The sequence below is a fragment of the Thalassophryne amazonica genome, chromosome 16 (genome assembly GCF_902500255.1).
Source record: "Thalassophryne amazonica chromosome 16, fThaAma1.1, whole genome shotgun sequence".
In the NCBI taxonomy this organism is placed as follows: domain Eukaryota; kingdom Metazoa; phylum Chordata; class Actinopteri; order Batrachoidiformes; family Batrachoididae; genus Thalassophryne; species Thalassophryne amazonica.
In genome coordinates, this window is record NC_047118.1 from 3,055,741 (window position 1) to 3,078,361 (window position 22,621).

The 22,621-nt window shown below is 42.3% G+C and overlaps 1 protein-coding gene across 3 annotated transcripts in view; it reads right to left on the minus strand.

The window, feature by feature from the left end:
• Positions 1-22,621, minus strand: part of kcnh6a (potassium voltage-gated channel, subfamily H (eag-related), member 6a) — a 102,929-nt gene that overhangs the window by 11,839 nt on the left and 68,469 nt on the right. For all 3 annotated transcript variants that reach the window (XM_034190569.1, XM_034190568.1, XM_034190567.1), the window contains exons 7-11: positions 20,142-20,567; positions 18,605-19,022; positions 15,880-16,079; positions 7,732-7,984; positions 1,546-1,739 (exon numbers count right to left, since the gene is read on the minus strand). In XM_034190569.1, the coding sequence (XP_034046460.1) occupies positions 1,546-1,739; positions 7,732-7,984; positions 15,880-16,079; positions 18,605-19,022; positions 20,142-20,567 (1,491 nt within the window). The remainder of the gene's footprint in view (positions 1-1,545; positions 1,740-7,731; positions 7,985-15,879; positions 16,080-18,604; positions 19,023-20,141; positions 20,568-22,621) is intronic.

Consider the following 22,621-nt stretch of genomic DNA (forward strand, 5'->3'; position numbering starts at 1 on the left):
AACCAATAACTAACTCAGTCAAAACTGTGTACTCAGTAGGCTTTGATATGTTACCTCTCTGGTAGAAACGATATCTCGGCAATGAGGTGGAGATGCCATCCTGCTGATATACCCCACTGATGATTGCCGTCAGCTGTCTCAGGTGATGGGTGACAGCTGTCACCGAGGCTGCTCCCGTGAGGCGGCGGCGCCCTCTGGTGCCTGGAGCCCGCACTCCAGGCAGGGCGCCCTCTGGTGATGGTGGGCCAGCAGTACCTCCTCTTCAGCGGCCCACACAACAGTTACAGCAGGATGAATATGTTAGTTTAAATGAGTCAACACCCCCGAGTCACACTAACTGTCAGAATGCTCGTAGCACGGGCCGTGGCGGAGGATTAGCAGCAATCTTCCATTCCAGCTTATTAATTAATCAAAAACCCAGACAGAGCTTTAATTCATTTGAAAGCTTGACTCTTAGTCTTGTCCATCCAAATTGGAAGTCTCAAAAACCAGTTTTATTTGTTATTATCTATCGTCCACCTGGTCGTTACTGTGAGTTTCTCTGTGAATTTTCAGACCATTTGTCTGACTTAGTGCTTAGCTCAGATAAGATAATTATAGTGGGTGATTTTATGACCTCAGTGCTGCTTTTGATACTGTTGACCATAAAATTTTATTACAGAGATTAGAGCATGCCATAGGTATTAAAGGTACTGCACTGCAGTGGTTTGAATCATATTTATCTAATAGATTACAATTTGTTCATGTAAATGGGGAATCTTCTTCACAGACTAAGGTTAATTATGGAGTTCCACAAGGTTCTGTACTAGGACCAATTTTATTCACTTTATACATGCTTCCCTTAGGCAGTATTATTAGAAAGTATTGCTTAAATTTTTATTGTTACGCAGATGATACCCAGCTTTATCTATCCATGAAGCCAGAGGACACACACCAGTTAGTTAAACTGCAGGATTGTCTTACAGACATAAGGACATGGATGACAAATATAAGCTTTTATTCAGCTTATGTACTTAATGAAGCATTGTACAAATAGTGGGAAATTTGTTAGAGTTATCAACAAAACAGATTTTAGCTAACGTCTCCTCAGCGTTGTCAAGTTAAATTCAGTCACAAGGAACACTGACAGCATACCTTTCACAATAAAAGTATTTGCTGGGATGCTGGCATTGAATTTTTTATTGCGAAACGGTTCGAGCAACATGACCTATATGATGTTGTTTAACTTTGCTACCAGTAACATCAGCAAGCCACGCCTTCTTGGAAGGATGAATGTTACAATGTTTATCAAAATAAAGGTTTCAAACTAAAGGCTTTGAAAATGAATCCCCAAAATTTCCATAATAAAGGATGCACATTATCGTGCCATGCACAAGCCATATCCAAAAGCTGAGGTCGATCTGACAGTCAGAAAGATATCCGAGCCACATACCAACACACAAACATTTCTTGCTTTATAGGTAAATTATTTCCTTGAGCAAAACTATTCTTACTGTCTTAAAAGCAGGGCTCGCATCCACACAATCACTCTGTGGTGGCACTCACATCTCTCAGGTTGAAGGTGATCTCCAGGTTACACCAGAAAGCTTCAGCAAAGTCGGGGTACATGTCGAGCACTTCCAGCAAGTCGTCCCTCAGGATCTTGTGAAGGTCACAGTAGGTCAGCGCTCGGACATCGGCACTGGATTTGCCCGGACGCACACATAGACTGATGGGCTCCCCAAAGATGTCGTTCTTCCCTGCAGAAAGACAGCACAGAATTACACATGAACAGAAGCATGCAAGTGGGCCCTATCTTGATGATCTACAGCGCATAGCACAGATTTTAGAGAGCAAGTAATCTAAGTGCACAATAGGATGCAGGGTACAAACGGCTTGGACATGAACTAAATTTGGTCATTCGCCCTATTGAGATATCCCATAATCCCCTGTGTGTCAGAGAGTCACTGCAGTCAAAACAACATAGAGAAACCACATGACGACAGTTGCAAATAAAAATTATACTACCAAAATGTAATTTTTTTTATGCTTTTCATCACGTTAATAAGAGACCACATGCATGAGACCCTGAAAACTTGCTAAAACAAATATTCCAAATAATCCGTTTCTGCTAGGTTTAACCTGCTTGGAATTTAATAAAGGCAAACCAAATTTCAGACATTTTATACATATTACTCTGGAACAAACAGGACAACCAGTGTTGTAAACAACAATAAGCAGGGCGTTAAAGAGCAAACTTTGCTTTCCCCCAGAACGACTGGAACAGGAAGTGATCGCAGCTCACAGCGATTCATATAGAAATAACAGAGAAACAACCTGAGCTCCTCACATGTTTACATAAAACAAACACAATAACAGTGTCTAAAAACCCAGATAATATATTCACGAGAGTTTTAGGCACAATATACAAAGAGTTTTCCCTTGTGATGTTAATGCTGTTGTCCGTGCGCTGCCATTAAAGTGCAGCCTAATCAGAGCGTCTCAGTGTAGTTCTCAATGTTACTGGTATCTCACAGAGCGGTGAACTCTCTGAAGTTTTGTGAGATTTTAAACCTCAATAGGGTGAATGAAAAAACTAATTGGAATGTCATCTGTCATCCCAGCATCCACCAAAGCTCCCTGAAGTGAAGCAGTGAGGCAGTAAGGTGAAGATTTGTTTATTTGTGCTCAGTTTATGTGTGCCGTGATTCTTCTTTTGTAAGCCACATCTGAATATTTAATTATTAGAACAAATGTACACTTAACTGCAGGTTGTTGCTGGTCTATGTTGTAATCAGTTTCTGCTGTCACACTGTAGCAATGCTCCAACACCTGACCACACCTCACATTTAGACCAATACGTCCACGAGTGCTCAGATCAGTGCAATGCTGCTTGCTGGGCACTGGATGTAAAAATTACAACCACAAAATACACTCGTAATTCACTATGTGCTGCTTTGCACTGGATGGAAGATCAGACCCAGTGACTGAAAGCTACAGACATCCATACGTCCGTGCATAATACAATACAAATACATTTGGACATACTTTGGTGAATCTGGTTACCAAACACAAAGTGCTAACCCTCAAACACAGCTGGAAACTAAATGACCTCAACAGTCTGGATCTGACTTCCGGCTCTATCGGTGATCAATACCGCTGTGAAATGAACGTGGACCTGTGCCCAAACACCTCTGGAGAGGCACCACCCCATTACACAGTGATATGTGCGTGTGTGAGCTGTCTCTGAGCAGGAGCAGGTTTGTTTGCAAAAAATAAAATACAAAATAAATAAAAATACAGTATTTTTGATATATTTTGATAGATTTCTGTATTATCAATCTTACTGTGCAGCTATGCTAAATTGAGCAGACTAAAGATCTTAAGGTGCGTTTACACATAATCAAGACGCGTTACGAATGTCATTTTTCTGTCATTCCTGACACATTCCTGACATTCTTAATGTGACTTAACGCCTCTGAATATGTTTCTTAATAGTGTGTGTTGGTGTGTGATGTTCTTGATATTCGTGGAGCATGTTTTTGCCTGTCAAAACATCTTCCACGAATGTCACACGCCACCCTCATTTCGCCTCACGTCGTGGAGGTCGCAACTGAGCGTATTGATCCGTCTTGATGAGTATTGATCCTTAATAGAATGTGACAACGTTCGTAGTGGTTCCTGTGATGGTTCTTGGAGCCCAAACTGTCACGCGTTATTACGAAGTGACACGGAAACTGTCAAGTTTTGACACGACTTGTAACGCAGTGTCACATTTCACTGCGCGCCACGACGAATCAGTTTTCTGTCACGTGTGCACAATTAAACTCGGCTCCAAGTGTCGTTCCACAGTTCCTGCTGAAGCTCCTCAGGACGCTCCTGCAGGTGTTCCATCTGCTGTTGTAACCGATGAGCGGGAGAACGAGTCTGAGCAACCAGAGGAGCGAGAGGAGACTCACGTGCAGCCAGACATCTCTGCACCTCCTCCAGTCTGGCGGAGGAAGAAGCGCGCGCACAATTAAACCAACACAATTAAACCCTGCTGCACCGCATTCAGTTTGACTGCTGACACCAAGTTGGCTAAAAGTCTAATTTCAGTGCTCTTCAGCGCGCTCCTGCAGGTGTTCCACCTGCTGCATGTGCCTGATGTTTGGGAAAACGCGCGAGACGAGAGACGCATGAAGCCACACATCTGGCTCTGTCCTCCTCCTCCTCCTCTCTGCACCACTCCATGGCACAGAGCCCAACTACACATGCAGTCACAAAATTCTTCTGAAAAACTGGAGCGATCTGAATTCAGTTGGATGAATATGGGTGTGTGTGTGGACACAATTCACCTCGTTCACAACGTGACAGAACTTAACGATGCGCTGTTACGCAATAGCGCGCAACAACGCGGAACACTATTCTTGACCGTGCGTAATGGTTCCTGATAATTCTCCAGCAACACGTGCCGTAACGTGTGGTCACAGGTTGCAGCAGTTCCTGAGGACACCTGACCCCTCTGCCCTAAATAATCACATTCGTGATCAGCGGCCAAGAATGTGTACTTCATGGCATTCGTGACTTGTCGTCGTTATGTGTAAATGCAGCATTAGGTTCAGCCTGGCTTAGAGCTAGCTGAGTTCACACTTGGAGCTGCGTTCTCTTGTCTTTGGCTGGAAAACTGCTTTGGAATGTCATGTTGGGAATGACTGTGGTTCTGCATTTAGCACTGTAGATACATCAGGAAAGGTATCCTGTGTGAAATCCCAATGTTGGATCTGTACCATATCTGCTGTGGCTAACCTGAGTGGACATGTCTTACAGTTCCCTGTCTTTACTGTATACTTGAAGACTTGGATGCTAACCAGTGGCCTATTGTCCAGTGGCCTATAGTTCTCAATTTTGACCTAATCAATATCACTTACAGTCCAGCCTCAGTGCACCATGATCTACACAAAAATGTATGGTGGCCCTTCAGGGTGGCAGCTGTAGCCAGGTAGGGTCAATGAAGAATTACACAGGTGTCAAAATTTTAAAATGCTACAATGATATTAAAACTATACCACATTATATATCTGATCACAAAGATTCCAAAAAGATATAGTTTGGACTATCTATGACTGAATGTTCTGGAGTTATGGGGCAGGGGAAACTGGGGCACAGTGAATCACGGGGCACAGTGAAACAGTAGCTACATCTGCAAAACTACATATATATTTGCAGCAGTTATGCCATATTTTTTATGCATAAATACATCTCCCCTTTAAATTAGTGTTTTGTTTTTGGATACATTAAGGGTAAAACTACATGGCAAGTGAAGTCAGTTTTTTCCTATCAAAGATAAACTTTGTGGATGTCAGTGTCTTTGTATTTATTTCTCACAACAGAGGAAAGGTGTCCCAAAAAATCGTTATTAGTTAGAACACTACCTCATTCAACTGATGAGTATGTGTTATGTCTTCTCCAGACTATCAGCAACAGTGGGGTAAAAAGTATTTAGTCAGTCCCTGATTGTGCAAGTTCTCCTACTTAGAAAGATGAGAGAGGTCTGTAATTTTCAACATAGGTACACTTTAACTGTGAGAGACAAAATTAGAAAAAAAAAAAAATTCCAGGAAATCACATTGTAGGATTTTTAAAGAATTTATTTGTAAATTATGGTGGAAAATAAGTATTCTGTCAATAACAAACAAGCAATATTTCTGGATCTCACAGACCTGGAACTTCTTCTTTGAATGTTGAGTTGCATCCCAAGAACACCATATCTACTGTGAAGCATGGGGGTGGAAACATCATGCGTTGGGCCTGTTTTTCTGCAAAGGGGACAGGACGACTGATCCGTGTTAAGGGAAGAATGAATGGGGCCATGTATCGTGAGATTTTAAGCCAAAACCTCCTTCCATCAGTGAGAGCATTGAAGATGCAACGTGGCTGGGTCTTCCAGCATGACAATGATCCCAAACACACCGCTCAGACAATGAAGGAGTGGCTCTGTAAAAAGCATTTCAAGGTCCTGGAGCGGCCGAGCCAGTCTCCAGACCTCAACCCCATAGAAAATTTGTGGAGGGAGTTGAAAATCCATGTTGCCCAGCAACAGCCCCAAAACATCACTGCTCTAGAGGAGATCTGCATGGAGGAATGGACCAAAATACCAGCTACAGTGTGTGCAAACTTGGTGAAGACTTACAGGAAACGTTTGACCTCTGTCATTGCCAACAAAGATTATGTGACAAAGTATTGAGTTTGACTTTTGTTATTGACCAAATACTTATTTTCCACCATAATTTACAAATAAATTCTTTAAAATTCCTACAATGTGATTTCCTGGATTTTTTTTTTCTCATTTTGTCTCAGTTGAAGTGTACCTATGTTGAAAATTACAGCCCTCTCTCATCTTCATCATCAGTCTAGAAAGTGATTTACTAAGCCCCAGTATCAAGTGGATGACAAATATTACTTGTTGAAGCTTATACATTTATTTTTCCATGAATTATTTCTATAATTTGTGTATATAAACAACTGTTTTCACATTTGAACAGAAATTATGACAGTTGTATTTACAATAGTTTCTAAAGGACTTATATCACTATATAAGACACCCACACATTACATAGCTGGTTTGCTGGATTATAGTTTGTATATGGATTAGCATATATTTAATAACTTTGAAGAAATCTTCATAATCATGTGTTTTTTCATTATACGCTAAGTTGATTCACTGTGCCCTGTGAATTAGTGTCCGGGGCACAGTGAATCAAAAATGTTAAAATCTTGTAAATTACACTTGGGAGAAATAAATACCACAGCCTTATAAACAATAACTTGCTGTATTAAATCCACAATAGAATGACCTAAACCTATGGATAATGTGTTTATGCTGCCACAAAACATTTCTGATCCACTGGGCCCCGACGTCCCCTATAAACAGCAAAAATAGTGATAAAGTTCACCTTCAGTTTGTACAGGAGACAGAAGTTAAACTGGTTCCAATTTTGGTAAAAAGTGATGCAAATTATTGGTTGAACTAAGAGGATTAATAAATAGAATAGTTTTGACTGTGTTGAATGTTTCCTCTCCAAAGTCAACATCCATTGGATTCTATGACATATGACGTATGTTACCCTTTAACATGATAACTAAACATGACAGATGGTGCAAACTATTTCTTTTTAAACCTTATTAACTCAACCAATAATTTTCATCACTTTTTATCAGTGATGGAGCAACTTTTGGCCCCCGTATAACCGAAATTGACATTTGTCACCATTTTTTTTTCCTGTTTTTACCCCATAACTCCAGAACATTCAGTCGTAGACAGTCCAAACTATAACTTTTTGGAATCATTATGATCAACCAAATAATTTTTTAATTTTAACCCCTGTGTAATTCTTCATTGACTCCTAAGTGGCTACAGCTACCACCCTGAGATGGCTACCGTACATTTTGTGTAGGTCATGGTGCACTGAGGCTGGATTGTAAGTGTTGTTTAGTTCCGTTTAGTAATAGAGAAAACCTGCTTGGCCCATGGACTACAAAGGCCTGGATGCCTTGTTAGGTCTCTTTGGAGGATGACAAACAGTAATTTAGGGCCACTCCCATGAGGCGTATCACTTGCATTCTGAGGGAATAGCAGCTACCACATTGTGGCCATGTGGTGCATTTCTCTGGGTTTGATCCAGCCTCAGCAATTATAAGAAGCCCAGAGGAAACCCAGGTTTCACTGACTGTGACTCAAACAGTAAGTCAGGCGGCCCCACAGCAGCTCACCCAGTATGGCCACCACCACGTCATCCCGAAGGATCTCAATGGAGCCTCTGGAGAGGAAGTACAGGGCTGTGAGGATGTCCCCGCTGTGGACCAGGGTGTCCCCCGGCGGGGCGTGGGTGGTTTTAAATCGCATGGCCAGCGCTCGCAGGCAGCCCTTGTTGGCACCTCGAAATGCTTTGCAGTTCTGCAGCAGGCTGCGGTTCAGATGGAGACAGATATCAGCCTGCAGACACTCAGGAAACCCCTTCAACACCTGCAGAGCAACAGAAGAGACTCTGTAAAAAAAACACTCCCTTCATTCTTCATTTTAAATTAGCAGGACATTTATCAGTGGGTCTAATTGATTTGGGGAGACAGAGGACAGCAGCTGAAGGTAATGATCTGCTCTCACATGGAACTGGTGATGGGGGGGGGGGGGGGGGGGGGCAGCATTGTGAAGAACAGAGCTGCAAATAAATGAGCTCGCCAGCAGGGAGCTGAAACCCAAACCTCTGCAGCGGTACAACGCGGGGCCCCTGACGAAAAACGATGGGGCCCCAGTCAAGAGTGCCAAATTTTAGACAAAGACACTTTTGTACCTTTGTTAAAACAACAACAATAACAAAGCAATTCACTATTCTGCAACAACTAAATGTATTTCTGACAGTCATCTACATTTGACCTAATGTGACGACATGAACATGGGTCAACAATAATCACCAGTTTACTTACATGAAAGAACAACACTTCTTCATTTTGTTGTGTGTCGGATAGGGCTGAGCAATTTGGAGCAAAAGTCATAGGCTGGTATTTTAGGATCAATTTTTCAATATATATATATATATATATATATATATATATATATATATATATATATATATATATATATATATATATATATATATATATATATATATAGCGAGAGAGAGAGAGATGTGAAAAACATGCAGGGCAGGTGCTCTCTAGGAACAGGGTTGGTGACCCCTGGTATATTGTATATACAACCCCATTTCCAATGAAGTTGGGACGTTGTGTAAAATGTAAATAAACACAGAACTCAATGATTTGCAAATCCTCTTCAACCTATATTCAACTGAATACACCACAAAGACAAGATATTTAATGTTCAACCTGATAAACTTTATTGTTTTTGTGCAAATATTTGCTCATTTTGAAATGGATGCCTGCAACACAATTTCAATTTATTTTTCATTTATATAGCACCAAATCACAACAGAGTTGCCTCAAAGCGCTTCACACAGGTAAGGTCTAACATTACCAACCCCCAGAGCAACAGTGGTAAGGAAAACCTCCCTCTGAGGAAGAGACCTCAAGCAGACCAGACTCCAAGGGGTGACCCTCTGCTTGGGCCATGATACAGATATAAATTACAGAACAATTCACAGAGCAATTCACGGACGAATATACAAGAAATGCTATTGGCGCACAGGACAGGAGGATCGCCAACACGAATACAACTCCCATCTCTGGATGGAGCTGCACCTTAAACAGAGAGAAAAAACAGAATCAGGCATCAGAAAGACAAAAAATACTGTATAATTTGTCAGCATTAAACAACAAGAAAAACAGAGAAATACTAAGGTGATCACCGGCCACAAGCCCTAAACTTCCCTAGAAGACCCAGAATTTAGGTAAAGTTGAGGCCGCGGCCCGCTCCAATTACTAATAAATGAATTAAAAGAGTAAAAAGCATAAAACAAAACTGTACCAGTATGCTAGCCGTATGAAAGGGAAAATAAGTGCGTCTTAAGTCTGCACTTGAAAGTCTCCACAGAATCTGATTGTTTTATTGACGCAGGGAGATCATTCCACAGAACAGGGGCACAATAAGAGAAAGCTCTGTGACCCATAGACTTCTTAATCACCTTAGGGACACAAAGTAGTCCTGCACCCTGACAACGTAAAGCCCGGGCCGGTACATAAGGTTTAATTAGGTCAGCTAGGTAGGGAGGTGCCAGTCCATGAATAATTTTATAGGTTAGTAGCAGAAGCAGTAGCAGTAGCAGAACCTTAAAATCTAATCTCACTGGGACAGGAAGCCAGTGAAGAGATGCCAAAATGGGTGTAATGTGGTCGAACTTTCTGCTTCATGTCAAAGGTCTGGCTGCAGCATTTTGAACCAATTGGAGACCCCTAATGCTAGACTGCAGTAAACCAGAAAATAGAACATTGCAGTAGTCCAATCTAGAAGAGATAAATGCATGGATCAGGGTCTCAGCATCAGCCACAGACAGGATGGGTCAAATCTTCACTATATTTCACAGGTGGAAGAAAGCAGTCCTAGTAATATTTCTAATGTGGAGGCCAAAGGACAATGAAGGATCAAAAATTACCCAAGGTTCCTCACTTTGTCAGTGTGATGTATGACACACGAGCCGAGGCTGAGCGTTAACTGGTCAAATTGATGCCGGTGTCTGACTGGACCAAGAACCATCATTTCAGTCTTATCAGAGTTTAAAAGTAGGAAGTTCCTAGACATCCAACTTCTCACTGCTGCAAGGCAATCTTCTAAGGATTTTATGTGAACGAGATTACCAGCAGTTATCGGCATGGATAACTGAGTATCATCTGCATAGCAGTGAAAGGTAATTCCAAAACGCAGCATGTGCCCAAGGGGTGCTATATAAAGGGAGAAAAGCAGGGGGCCTAAGACAGACCCCTGTGGAACCCCAAATTTCATGTCACTAAGGTTAGAGGTAGTGTTACTGTACAAAACACAGTGAGAACGACTGGTCAAGTATGACGTCAGCCATGCAAGGCCACTCCCAGTAATCCCAAAATGATTTTCCAGCCTATCAAGTAGAATATGATGATCCACTGTATCAAATGCAGCACTAAGATCTAACAGCAACAGAACCATAGTGGTGTCTGAATCCATTGTAAGCAGAAGATCATTCACCACGTTAGTGAGAGCCGTCTCTGTGGAATGATATTTTCTAAAAGCAGACTGCAGTGGCTCAAAGAGATTATTCTCAGTAAGATAGTTTACGAGCTGTCGTGAAACCACTTTTTCCAGAATTTTAGAGAAAAATGATAGATTTGATATCGGCCAATAGTCAATACACTAGGGTCAAGATTAGGTTTCTTAAGTAATGGTTTAATCACTGCAGATTTGAAACATTTAGGAACAGATCCAGAAGTTAAAGAAAGATTAATGATTTCCAGCACAGTTGGCCCAAGTGTGGACCACAGGTCCTTAAACAGTTTTGTTGGTATAGGATCAAATAAACAGGTTGTGCTTTTTGTTGACATTACGAGTTTTGTCAGCATGTCTAGTGAGATACTGTCAAATTCTGTAAATCTAGGTAATACCTCAGTAGTGGCGCCCACCTCAATAGCAGGGTGTAGTGGCTGGATTAAGGCATGCTGGGATATGTTTAACCTGATGTCTTCTATTTTCTTCCCAAAGTAATCCAGGAAATCTTGTGCTGTGAATCAGATGCTCAAACGAGTGATATTTGTAACCCCCAACAGCTAATAAGCTAAATCTAGATTTAGAAATAAGAGCAACACCCCCGCCTTGCTTTGCATCACAAGGGACGTGACTAAATGTATAAGCTGGTGGGCAGGCCTCATTTAAGGGGAGGACAGCTGTAGGTTTAAGACACGTTTCACATAGCCCAATCATATCTAAGTGATGATCAATAATTAGATCATTGATCAACAATGATTTTGAGGACAGTGATCTTATGTTAATGAGACCCAGTCTAAGGACCTCAGTGGGGTTGGCAGTTGAACTGTTTGGGTTTAAGGGTGGTTCCAGAGTAGCAAATATATGATGCCGAGAAGTAGGTTTAGGTTTAAGACATTCCACACGCTTTGTAGGTAGCAGACACGAAATCTTTGCTATTGCTGGAACAACCACTGGGCCATCCTCAATTTCAACATCATCCAATATAGTAATGGGTATTAAGTTTGGAAAGCATATCCCTCTATGATTTTTATGGACACCACTACAGAAGCAGGCCACAGTCTCAACTTGAAATTCCCTCCCTGGCAAATAAACTGCACTATCACCATAGTGGATTTTCTGCACTAAATTCCCTGCTAAGCTAATGGATTCCACAACCACATTTGTCATAAGCCTTGCAGGGTCTCTAATCACCTGCTCCGTGGCCTGCTGTAGATTCCTAATGTTACCCTCCCTGTAGAGCTCTATCTATGTTCGCAGACAAAATGGCGGCGCCTTCCCCAGTAGGGTGGAGGCCGTCCAGCATCAGCAAGCCACGGCAGCCCCAGAACAAAGGCCAGTTATCAATAAAGCTAAAGCCTTGCTAAAGCTTTGCTGTCTACAAAACTGCGCCAACCACCTATTTAACGATGTCAGCCTGCTAAACGCCTCATCAGTACCCCGGGAGGGGAGAGGACCACAGACTATTAATCGATGCCAACACGTCTTTCTGGCAAGGTCACAAGTCCTCTCTATGTCTATTTTTGTGACCTCTGAGTGCTTCATCCTGATATCATTGGTGCCAACGTGAATAACTATGTGATTATATCTCATATCATGTTCCTTCATCTGTCTTCCCTTCTGCAGCATCAGCACCCTAAGATGAGGTGCAATGTCAGGAGCTCTGGCCCCAGGAATACATTTAATGTCAGCCGGCGTCTGTAACCTGACTTTGCGGGTGATAGAATCCCCTATCACTAAAGTCTAGTGTTTTGGCCTGGAGACAGGAGTGGAAGTCATTTGTGGGCTCAGAGAATTCAAATCAAATCAAATCAATTTTATTTATATAGCGCCAAATCACAATAAACAGTTGCCCCAAGGCGCTTTATATTGTAAGGCAAGGCCATACAATAATTACGTAAAAACCCCAACGGTCAAAACGACCCCCTGTGAGCAAGCACTTGGCGACAGTGGGAAGGAAAAACTCCCTTTTAACAGAAATAAACCTCCAGCAGAACCAGGCTCAGGGAGGGGCAGTCTTCTGCTGGGACTGGTTGGGGCTGAGGGAGAGAACCAGGAAAAAGACATGCTGTGGAGGGGAGCAGAGATCGATCACTAATGATTAAATGCAGAGTGGTGCATACAGAGCAAAAAGAGAAAGAAACACTCAGTGCATCATGGGAACCCCCCAGCAGTCTAAATCTATAGCAGCATAACTAAGGGATGGTTCAGGGTCACCTGATCCAGCCCTAACTATAAGCTTTAGCAAAAAGGAAAGTTTTAAGCCTAATCTTAAAAGTAGAGAGGGTGTCTGTCTCCCTGATCTGAATTGGGAGCTGGTTCCACAGGAGAGGAGCCTGAAAGCTGAAGGCTCTGCCTCCCATTCTACTCTTACAAACCCTAGGAACTACAAGTAAGCCTGCAGTCTGAGAGCGAAGCGCTCTATTGGGGTGATATGGTACTACAAGGTCCCTAAGATAAGATGGGACCTGATTATTCAAAACCTTATAAGTAAGAAGAAGAATTTTAAATTCTATTCTAGAATTAACAGGAAGCCAATGAAGAGAGGCCAATATGGGTGAGATATGCTCTCTCCTTCTAGTCCCCGTCAGTACTCTAGCTGCAGCATTTTGAATTAACTGAAGGCTTTTTAGGGAACTTTTAGGACAACCTGATAATAATGAATTACAATAGTCCAGCCTAGAGGAAATAAATGCATGAATTAGTTTTTCAGCATCACTCTGAGACAAGACCTTTCTGATTTTAGAGATATTGCGCAAATGCAAAAAAGCAGTCCTACATATTTGTTTAATATGCGCATTGAAGAAAATATCCTGATCAAAAATGACTCCAAGATTTCTCACAGTATTACTAGAGGTCAGGGTAATGCCATCCAGAGTAAGGATCTGGTTAGACACCATGTTTCTAAGATTTGTGGGGCCAAGTACAATAACTTCAGTCAATAAATTCAACAAAACAATAAGTTCACATCTGGCAAATCCAAGGGGGAGAACCGATTCACAGTTCGCATTGGCGAGTGTGATCGGGGTGCCACAACCGGGCACCAAGCCCTACAGGGCCTAGCCACAGTCCGAAAGCCATCCTTTTCTTGTGAACATCTGAGCGTTTTGGCGATGCTCCATTTATACCCAATCATGATACTCACCTGTTTCCAAACAGGTGTTCTTTGAGAATTCAGCAACTTTCCCAGTCTTTTGTTGTCCCTGTCCCAGCTTTTTTGAAACGTGTTGCAGGCATCCATTTCAAAATGAGCAAATATTTGCACAAAAACAATAAAGTTTATCAGTTTGAACATTAAATGTCTTGTCTTTGTGGTGTATTCAATTGAATATAAGTTGAAGAGGATTTGCAAATCATTGTATTCTGTTTTTATTTACATTTTACACAACGTCCCAACTTCATTGGAATTGGGGTTGTAGAGAGAGAGAGAGAGAGAGAGAGAGAGGGGAGTGACAGTGAATGTATCAACAAAAATGGCATTTCTTTTTGTAAAGTTGGTATCTCACTGGGATGCATCTCTTGGCAAGTAGTTGGAGACACAAATTAGTGAGAAAATGCACAAATTAGCAACAAATTTCACTTGGAATCACACTGACCTAAATTTGTCACGCTCCCAGGTGTCCCAGGGTGGTTTGCATCTGTTTCGCATTCGGAATGTCAGATTCTCATTTTTGTCTCCAATCAGTCACAGTTTTGTTTCATATGTCCTCTTCCCAACCCCTCACAAAGTTGTTTCACATTTTGCTTACTTTTCTGACTCAAGGAAACTAACTTGAGACGGGTTTGAGATGCCCGTGATGACTCTGTGACTATTTTGAGAGAAAATTTGTCGCATGAATTTTTTGAACATGTTCAAAATTCCAGTGGCACCAGAGTGGAGCCCTGTGACTCACGTGAGGAAATTGGGAACCACCATGAAGGTTTTAAGACACTTTGGATAATCCCTCATGACTATCCTTCACAATTTGTCTCCAACAGTTGCAGCCCAGTCAGGTCAGACTTTAAGGTGCGGCATTAAATGAAGCCTGCAACAACTTTTGAAACAATTTTCTTAAGGCAGCTTTTGCATATTGTGTCACTTTGCTTTTGATCTGATATCAGAAATCTATTTCTCCAAATTACTGAACCGCCCCCCACATGACAAGTTAGCTCTTCCACATTACCGCCCAGTGCTATGTGCCCCTCCATGCTGCTGGAAAGTTGTGATGAAGAAGGGGTCTGTACGCAGATGCAGATAGGGGGCAGCATTGAGCCAGTGCGTGTGTGTGTGTGTGTGTGTGAGTGATAGAGAGAGAGAGAGAGAGAGAGAGAGAGAGCTGCCTGCCTGAGGAGAGCAAATGGTTTTCATGAAAAAAACATTCATAACACAACATCAAAGATAAATGGGTATTACAATAGTGTCCCATCTACATACTTCTTTCTAAAACATATTGGTATAACTCATAATATTGACATGCCACCCAGAACCAGCGTCAGTTAGAGAAAGGCCCTATCCTGCCACTCTATAGCATATGACATAATGCACAGTGCGCAAAAGCATTGAGAATCAACGGCAGTGATTCTTACATTTTCTTTTACTTCCATCTCATAGCAGACAGTATGAACCCAAGATATTTCATGTTTGTGTCATCAACTTCACCATATTTGTTAACATACATCCAATTTCAGGTTTGGAACACGTTCCATAATCCACCCAGCATCAATGAACCATCCAGCAGGGGGCAGACACATCAATGACATATTTCATATGCAAAACAAATTTTTTTGACCTATTTGGTGCATCGAAATTAAGCGCAAAGTCATCAAAGTTGCAGTGGCAGTAGACCAAACAGCTCCTCCCACACTTCCCTATCCTCGGCCAAGTCCTCTATTTTTTCATGGAGGATTCCGAGGTGTTCTCAAGCCAGCTGGGAAATTTAAACATCCAGTATGAACTGTGTCTTCCCCGGGGCATCCTGCCAGTTGGACGTGCCTGGAAGATGTACCCCGGGAGACAACCAAGGGGCGTCCTCACCAGATGCCTGAACCACCTCATCTGGCTGCTTTCAAAGTGAAGGAGCAGCAGCTCTACTCTGAATCACTCCTAGAGAGTCGAGCTTCACACACTGTCCCTGAAATTATTACTTTTATTTCATAATAAGTTTTTGTGTGCAATTTAGTTTCATGTTCCTAATCCTAAGTCGTGCACTTTGAGTGCAGGGCGTACATGCAGATCAGATTTAGGGTGCATGACTCACAGCGTTCATGTCGATGCCGTTGGTGTAGGACCAGGCGTGTTGGAAGTACTCCTCCAGCCTCTGTCTCAGTCCTCCTGGGATCTGGTGGAAACGGATGAACTCTTTGACCCGCAGCATCTGAGTGTGGTAACGGGCCGTGCCTGAGTACAGCCTCTGAATGATGGCCGACACGTTCCCAAAGATACTGGCGTACATGAGGGCTACGCGGGACAGATGAGGAAGAGACGTGAGATTCATTCCGAACACGAGACACAAGATCAAAAAAATAAGGAATGAAACATTCGTTCATATTCTGACGCTTATCCAGTACGGACCGTGGTGGCAGTAGACCAAGCAGCTCATCCCACTCTTCCCTATCCTCAGCCAAGTCCTTTTTACTTCATCTTTTAACAAAAAGTGTGAATTGTCCAAAAAATAAATGTTTTTGCAAGTGAATTCATGTTCAGTACGTCACCAGATTTTATGAAAGCAGACTGTCGATTTAATACAACAAAGTGCAACTTTCATGACATCCAAAGAAGACTATGTGTTTATTGGTTATTTTGTTAACAGAATCACTCAAACTCCAAGGAAACCATAAATGGGAAATAATGTCACACTTTTCCATCTGAAGCAGAAGCTCAAAGTGCTTTATAATGATGACTCACATTCACCCATTCACAGTGATGTTGGAACACTGCCACACAACTATGCCCAAAACTACGCCCACCCCAAACCTTTCTCCAAAGCTAAAGAACAGTCAGGCCTGAAATACATCTCAACATAAATTTGGGGTGGAGTTACATAAAAGGGGTGGGGCCAAACCTTTTGAATGTTTTTTTTTTTTTAATACGGCACCTAATTTTTTGTAACTCTGGATGATTAAATTGGACACAACCAGAAATTTTCAAATTTTTATGTCTTAACTAGGGCTGTCGAGTGAGATTAAAAATATGTAATCTATTTAATTACAAGCTTGGCAAACAATCAATCCAGATAAATAGCATGTATAATTTTTCTGAAATACCTTCAAATCAAGAGGCACACAGAGCGGAAAAATGTGAAACGTTCAGAAATGCAAAAGCAAAACACAATTAGGGTTGTATTTCTGTTACATATGTCACAGAGGTCTCAAACAAGCTGTGTCAGGCCTCAGTGAGGCTTAAAGGTGCAGAATGTATTGAACATTAACGTTAAACACATGAAAATGGAAAAGGTAGATAAAATGTACAGGATTAAATTTGGGACTATAATGTTGTTCAAAAAATTAATTGAAACATAAAGTCCATATTTTAATTTAGCTTTTTTTTTTTAAATATGACTATATATATATATATATATATATATATATATATATATATATATATATGAAATAAAATAAAATAAAGAGTGTAAGCTTTTTTCAGTTTGAATATATTCACCTCAGACTCAGCTGCTAATTGTAGTTTCATTTTTTCCTCCCACAAGATGAATAAATAACATGCTTGAATATTTGTTATATAAAGGCAGAGCAGGTAGCAGTAGCAGGCAGCAAGAGCAAGTAGCAGTACCAGGCAGCAGGCGTAGTAGGCAGCAAAAGCAGGTAGCAGGAAAAAGTAGGTGTAGTAAGCAGGAAAAGCAGGTAGCAGGAACAGGTAGGAGTAGCAGGCAGTAAAAGCAGGTAGCAGGAAAAAGTAGGCGTAGTAAGCAGAAAAAGCAGGTAGCAGGAACAGGTAGTAGTAGCAGGCAGCAAAAGCAGGTAGCAGGAACAGATAGGAGTAGCAGGCAGCAAAAGCAGGTAGCAGGAAAAAGTAGGCGTAGTAAGCAGAAAAAGCAGGTAGCAGGAACAGGTAGGAGTAGCAGGCAGCAAAAGCAGGTAGCAGAAAAAAGTAGGCGTAGTAAGCAGAAAAAGCAGGTAGCAGGAACGGGTAGGAGTAGCAGGCAGCAAAAGCAGGTAGCTGGAAAAAGTAGGCGTAGTAAGCAGCAAGAGCAAGTAGCAGGTACCGGCAGCAGTAGCAGGCAGCAAAAGCAGGTAGCAGGAGTGGGAGCTGGACTACCATTATGTAGACGTGGGCTCAAATCACGCTCATGTTGCCCGTCTGTGTCCTTGGACAAGACACTTGATCTACACTGTCTCAGTCCACTCAGGTGTAAAAGTCCACTCAGATGTTTACACCTTTTACACCCAGGGGGACGAGAGGCTTGATGCTATGGAATTTGGAGATGAGGACTGGCTTCTTATCTATAGGTCCAGAACCTGTCCTCAGATTCTGCAGCATGAAGCAGATGAGTGTCTATGGCTCCCGGTCTGTGGGACACCAGTCCATCACAGGTCACTTCTTCAGCCAAGAATTGTACCAATTTACAGCTGAGACAATTCAGATGAAGTGTTTTCTCAAAGGACACAGACAACGTAGCATGACTGGGAGTCCCATTCAGATTGAGATCTCTTTTGCAAGGCAGACCTGGACAATTATAAAGTTTCCACTTCACTTAACCTGCATGTCTTAACCCACACAAACACAGGGAGAACATGCAAACTCCACACAGAAAGGCTACAGGTGGGAACTGAACTCACGACCTTCTTGCTGTGAGGCAACAGTGCTAAAACCTGCTCCAGTCACGTATGAATAGCCTTTATTTCGTATTAATTTTTATTCGATCTGGAGAGTAACGTGTTATTGACAAAGAGAACAAAGTGGATTTCCTTCCTAATGAAGGAGATCAAACGACTAGATACGACATGGTGTTCTGAGGTCAGACTCACAGCCGATGAGCATGACGCAGATGGAGAAGATCTTCTCGGGGTTGGTGTTGGGTGAGACGTTACCAAAGCCCACGCTGGTCAGGCTGCTGAAGGTGAAGTAGAGAGCTGTCACGTACTTGTCCTCGATGGAGGGACCTGAGCTCAGGTCACTGTCATTATACTCTTTACCAATCTGGTCAGCCAGATTATCCAGCCAGCCGATCTTCAGGCTTCCGATGCGGGTGAAGGTGTTGCGCTCCATGTTTCCAATGGCGTACCAGATACAGGCCAGCCAATGGGCAATGAGGGCAAAGGTGCACATGAGGAGAAAGAGGACGGCGGCTCCGTATTCTGAGTAACGGTCCAGCTTCCTCGCCACTCGCACCAACCTCAGGAGTCGAGCTGTTTTCAGGAGTCCAATCAGGGTGGTCGTCTGAGGCTGGAGGACAGACGCAGGTTTCACGTTAGTGACAGTACCTATTGGTAGACCCCCCCCCCACACACACACACGGAAAATATGCAAAATTTCAATATCCAAAAACGTTCATTCAGCGATGTGACGTAATTCCTTATTTTCAGATTTCCAATCGACATTCTCAAGTTTTCATGTCATATTCTGCTGCTGTCTGGATTTCATACGACACTAATCCTAACTAACTAACTAACTAATTAACTAACTAACGCTACTGTTACTGTATGAAAACGTTTAGTTCGTGGAGGTGTAGTTATTGATTCGTTCAGCTGTCGTTATGTTCGGTCAATTGAGGTGAACGAAGTGTGAACAAAAGGCTAACATTACAAAAACTAAGCAAACGATAAACCGCCAAGAACGACAGTGAAAGAAATATGGACAAATTAAGGTTTTTGGTGTCATTCGTTCAAATTTTTCAACAGTTTAAAAATCCTGACGAAACAACCGCTGCAGGAACGAAGCTGGACGAAGGTTAAACGATGCCAACGAAAGTCCTGCGTTCTTGTTTCATTAGGGCTTCGTTGCGTGCCATGTGACTGGGCCATTAGCTCTGCCGGTGCCGCGGATACTGAGGCAATATGCCGGATATAGTTTTTAATACACTGCGACCCAATCCTAGGTAAGCGGTTGAAAATAAGTGAGTGAGTTTTTAATACCCACACTCAAGCCGCCCGTTTTGAAAACCACCGCCCAGTCCGCAAGAAATACGTGTCAACCAAGGCCACCCTGTTAGCCTTAGTGTGCCTGGTAACTACAAGTTGTGGCGCATGTTTGCGCCAGGTCACTCCAGTCTTTCCCACAGATCACCTCTTCACCCAGTTATGTGTTGGCGAACAGTTAGGTGGAGTCAGGCACTGCTAAGATGGCAACATCTACCCATATGAGCTTCAAAGTGGTGATAAGGGCTGATTTCCATTTGCACAGGGGTCAAAAATTGAAACTTGCACCAGTTTTGGCAACATCAGAACCTAATGAACATTGACCTCGTTTGACTGTTACTTTGGAGACCAAACAGCAAAAATATTCCAAACTATTCTGTAAAAAAAACAAAGAAAAATGTAATTTTTGTTTTTGTGTTGTTCTCACTTCGTCGGAGCCCGAGCGGTATATCAGCAGGTCAAAGGGGATGGCAGCAACGATGTCGATGAGGAACCAGCCCTTGAAGTAGTGCTGGGCGATGCGTCCCGGGTGACTGACCACCTCATCGTTGTGGTTAACATAAGTGGTCCTGAAGTTGATCAGGATGTCCACGATGAACATGATGTCCACCACCAGGTCCACCACGTTCAGAGGGTTGCAGGTGTAGCCGCAGGTCCTCCTCCGCTCATCCTCCACCTCGTTGAGCAGGAAGGCGGCGGAGTATGGGGTGAAAACAGCAGTGTAGATGACCAGCAGGAGGATGACCCAATCCCACACTGCCTTGAAGGGGCTGTAGTGAAGGATGGTCCACTTGTGGATACGTGGAGCCTGGAGTTTGTACTCCGGCAGCACATCGGCACCCAGAGACAGCACCTGAGGTGAAAGGGGCAGGGCCAAAAATATAACACAAATCAGAAAATACATATGGAACCCGGGAGAGGTCACGTAAAGTGATATTTTTTCTCTGTTTGTGATCATTTGTGCTCATGTTTTCCTCTGAGTCGTTAAATTAATAAAACATGAACAAGGAGTTTTCAAGTAGTAAGTAGTTATAATTTGAAAGGAATAGAAGTCTTCAAAAAACCAAGATTCAGAACCAAAGTAAAGGAACGGAGTATTGCAGTGAATGGTGTAAAATTATGAAACAACCTCAAAGAAATCAAAGAATCAAGGTCGCTTAAATTATTTAAAAAACGTATTAAACTAGATATATTAAGTATGAAACTATGAAATAAGTCAGTGGGTTGTGACAAAGTCAAAAAATGTAATCTGTTAAATAATGTTGAATAATGATGCTTAAAATTGAAAGATTGTATTGTAAAAAGGGGCAGAAAATATAAGACTTGTTCTTCCCTCTGCTCCTTTTCATTCAATGTCTTGTAATATATTCATTTCTGCTTTTCTGTTTTTCTTTTAAATGAATATTGAAAAAAAAACACATTATATGTTGGGGAAGTGTAATGACACGGACCCACAACAGGGGGCGCAAATGAACGGTCAATAGATAGTCCAATAAATACAATTTATTGTGGCAAATGTGCACAACAGGTCGAATACTGCTTTTAGACAGTCAATTAAAAAATACAACAGGTGATGTGTGGGCAGGCCCGAGGGTAGGAGACGCTTATCCAGAGAAGAGCCGGGGCCCACAAGGTTCCGCCGCCAACGAAGACCTGCAGTACACCGAAGCCACCAAGTCCCATGTCCCCAGGTGGCCTCTACTTCAGCTGTCAGATCCGGTACTGCTGGCAGGAACAAAAACAGGTTAATGGTGGGTGTGTGGACACCCAGTAAGCAGTCAGCAACTCACAATGTTTATCCACTTGGAGGGAACACCTCCACCTCCAACTCTGGAACCAGTTAACGGCAGAACCTGAACTACTGCTTAACGTAAGTGGAATGAGGAGTGAAGATCGTCACTCCCCCACCGTCCACAAACCCAGCTCCAGCTGTAAGTAGAGTTCCAGGTACTCCTGCAAAAAGTTCAGAACAAACAAGGTATGTGCGTTCGGCACAGAAACAACAGCTGAGAGAATTACCTGAGTGGTAAACTGATATCTCGGCAGAGATGTGGTGTTTCCTCCAGGCTTTTATGGTGCAGTGATGCTGGTAGTCCTGGCTCCTGGGTGGTGACTGCGCCCTCTGGTACCTGAAACCCGACTACAGGCAGGGCGCCCTCTGGCGTTGGCCAGCAGTACCTCCTCTTCGGTCGGCCCACATAACATTATAGACACTACAGTTCTACACGTTACAGTTCATATTGGTCAGTGATGATAACCGAAGGCAGTTATTTAAAGCCTTCTTACTTTTCACCATGATGTAGTGACGGTTTATAGCCGAGTTTTGCTCTTTGTAGCAGGTCACCTGCGGTTAGAAGATCGAGATCTCAAATAAACCATAATGTGCTCATGTTTACATGTGTGAAGACAGTACTGAGTGCACATTTTACAAATTGTGGCCACGTTTAAGTAGATCATGCACACAATGTTCTATAACAAAATACACAAAAAAAGTTGTTCACAAAATTGTGCTCTAATTATACAAAATCATTCCCTCATTTTACTAACTTGTGCATTTATTTTACAAAGCTTAAAATGAACTCCAACTATAGTAAAACAAGTACACAATTAGCAAAATGACTTCACAATGCAGCAAAACGAGTGCATAATTTAGCAAAATGAGCACAGAGCGTAGTAAAACAAGTGCACAATGTCGTAAAACGAGTACACAGTTTACTAAAAGAGCACAATTTAACAAAATGAGTGCACAATGTAGTAAAACGAGCACACAGTTCAGCAAAAGAGCACACAATGTAGTAAAATGACTTCACAATGTAGCAAAACAAGCGCACAATATAGTAGAAAGAGTTCTCAATGTAGTAAAACCAGTGCACAATGTAGTAAAATGAGTTCACAATATAGCAAAAC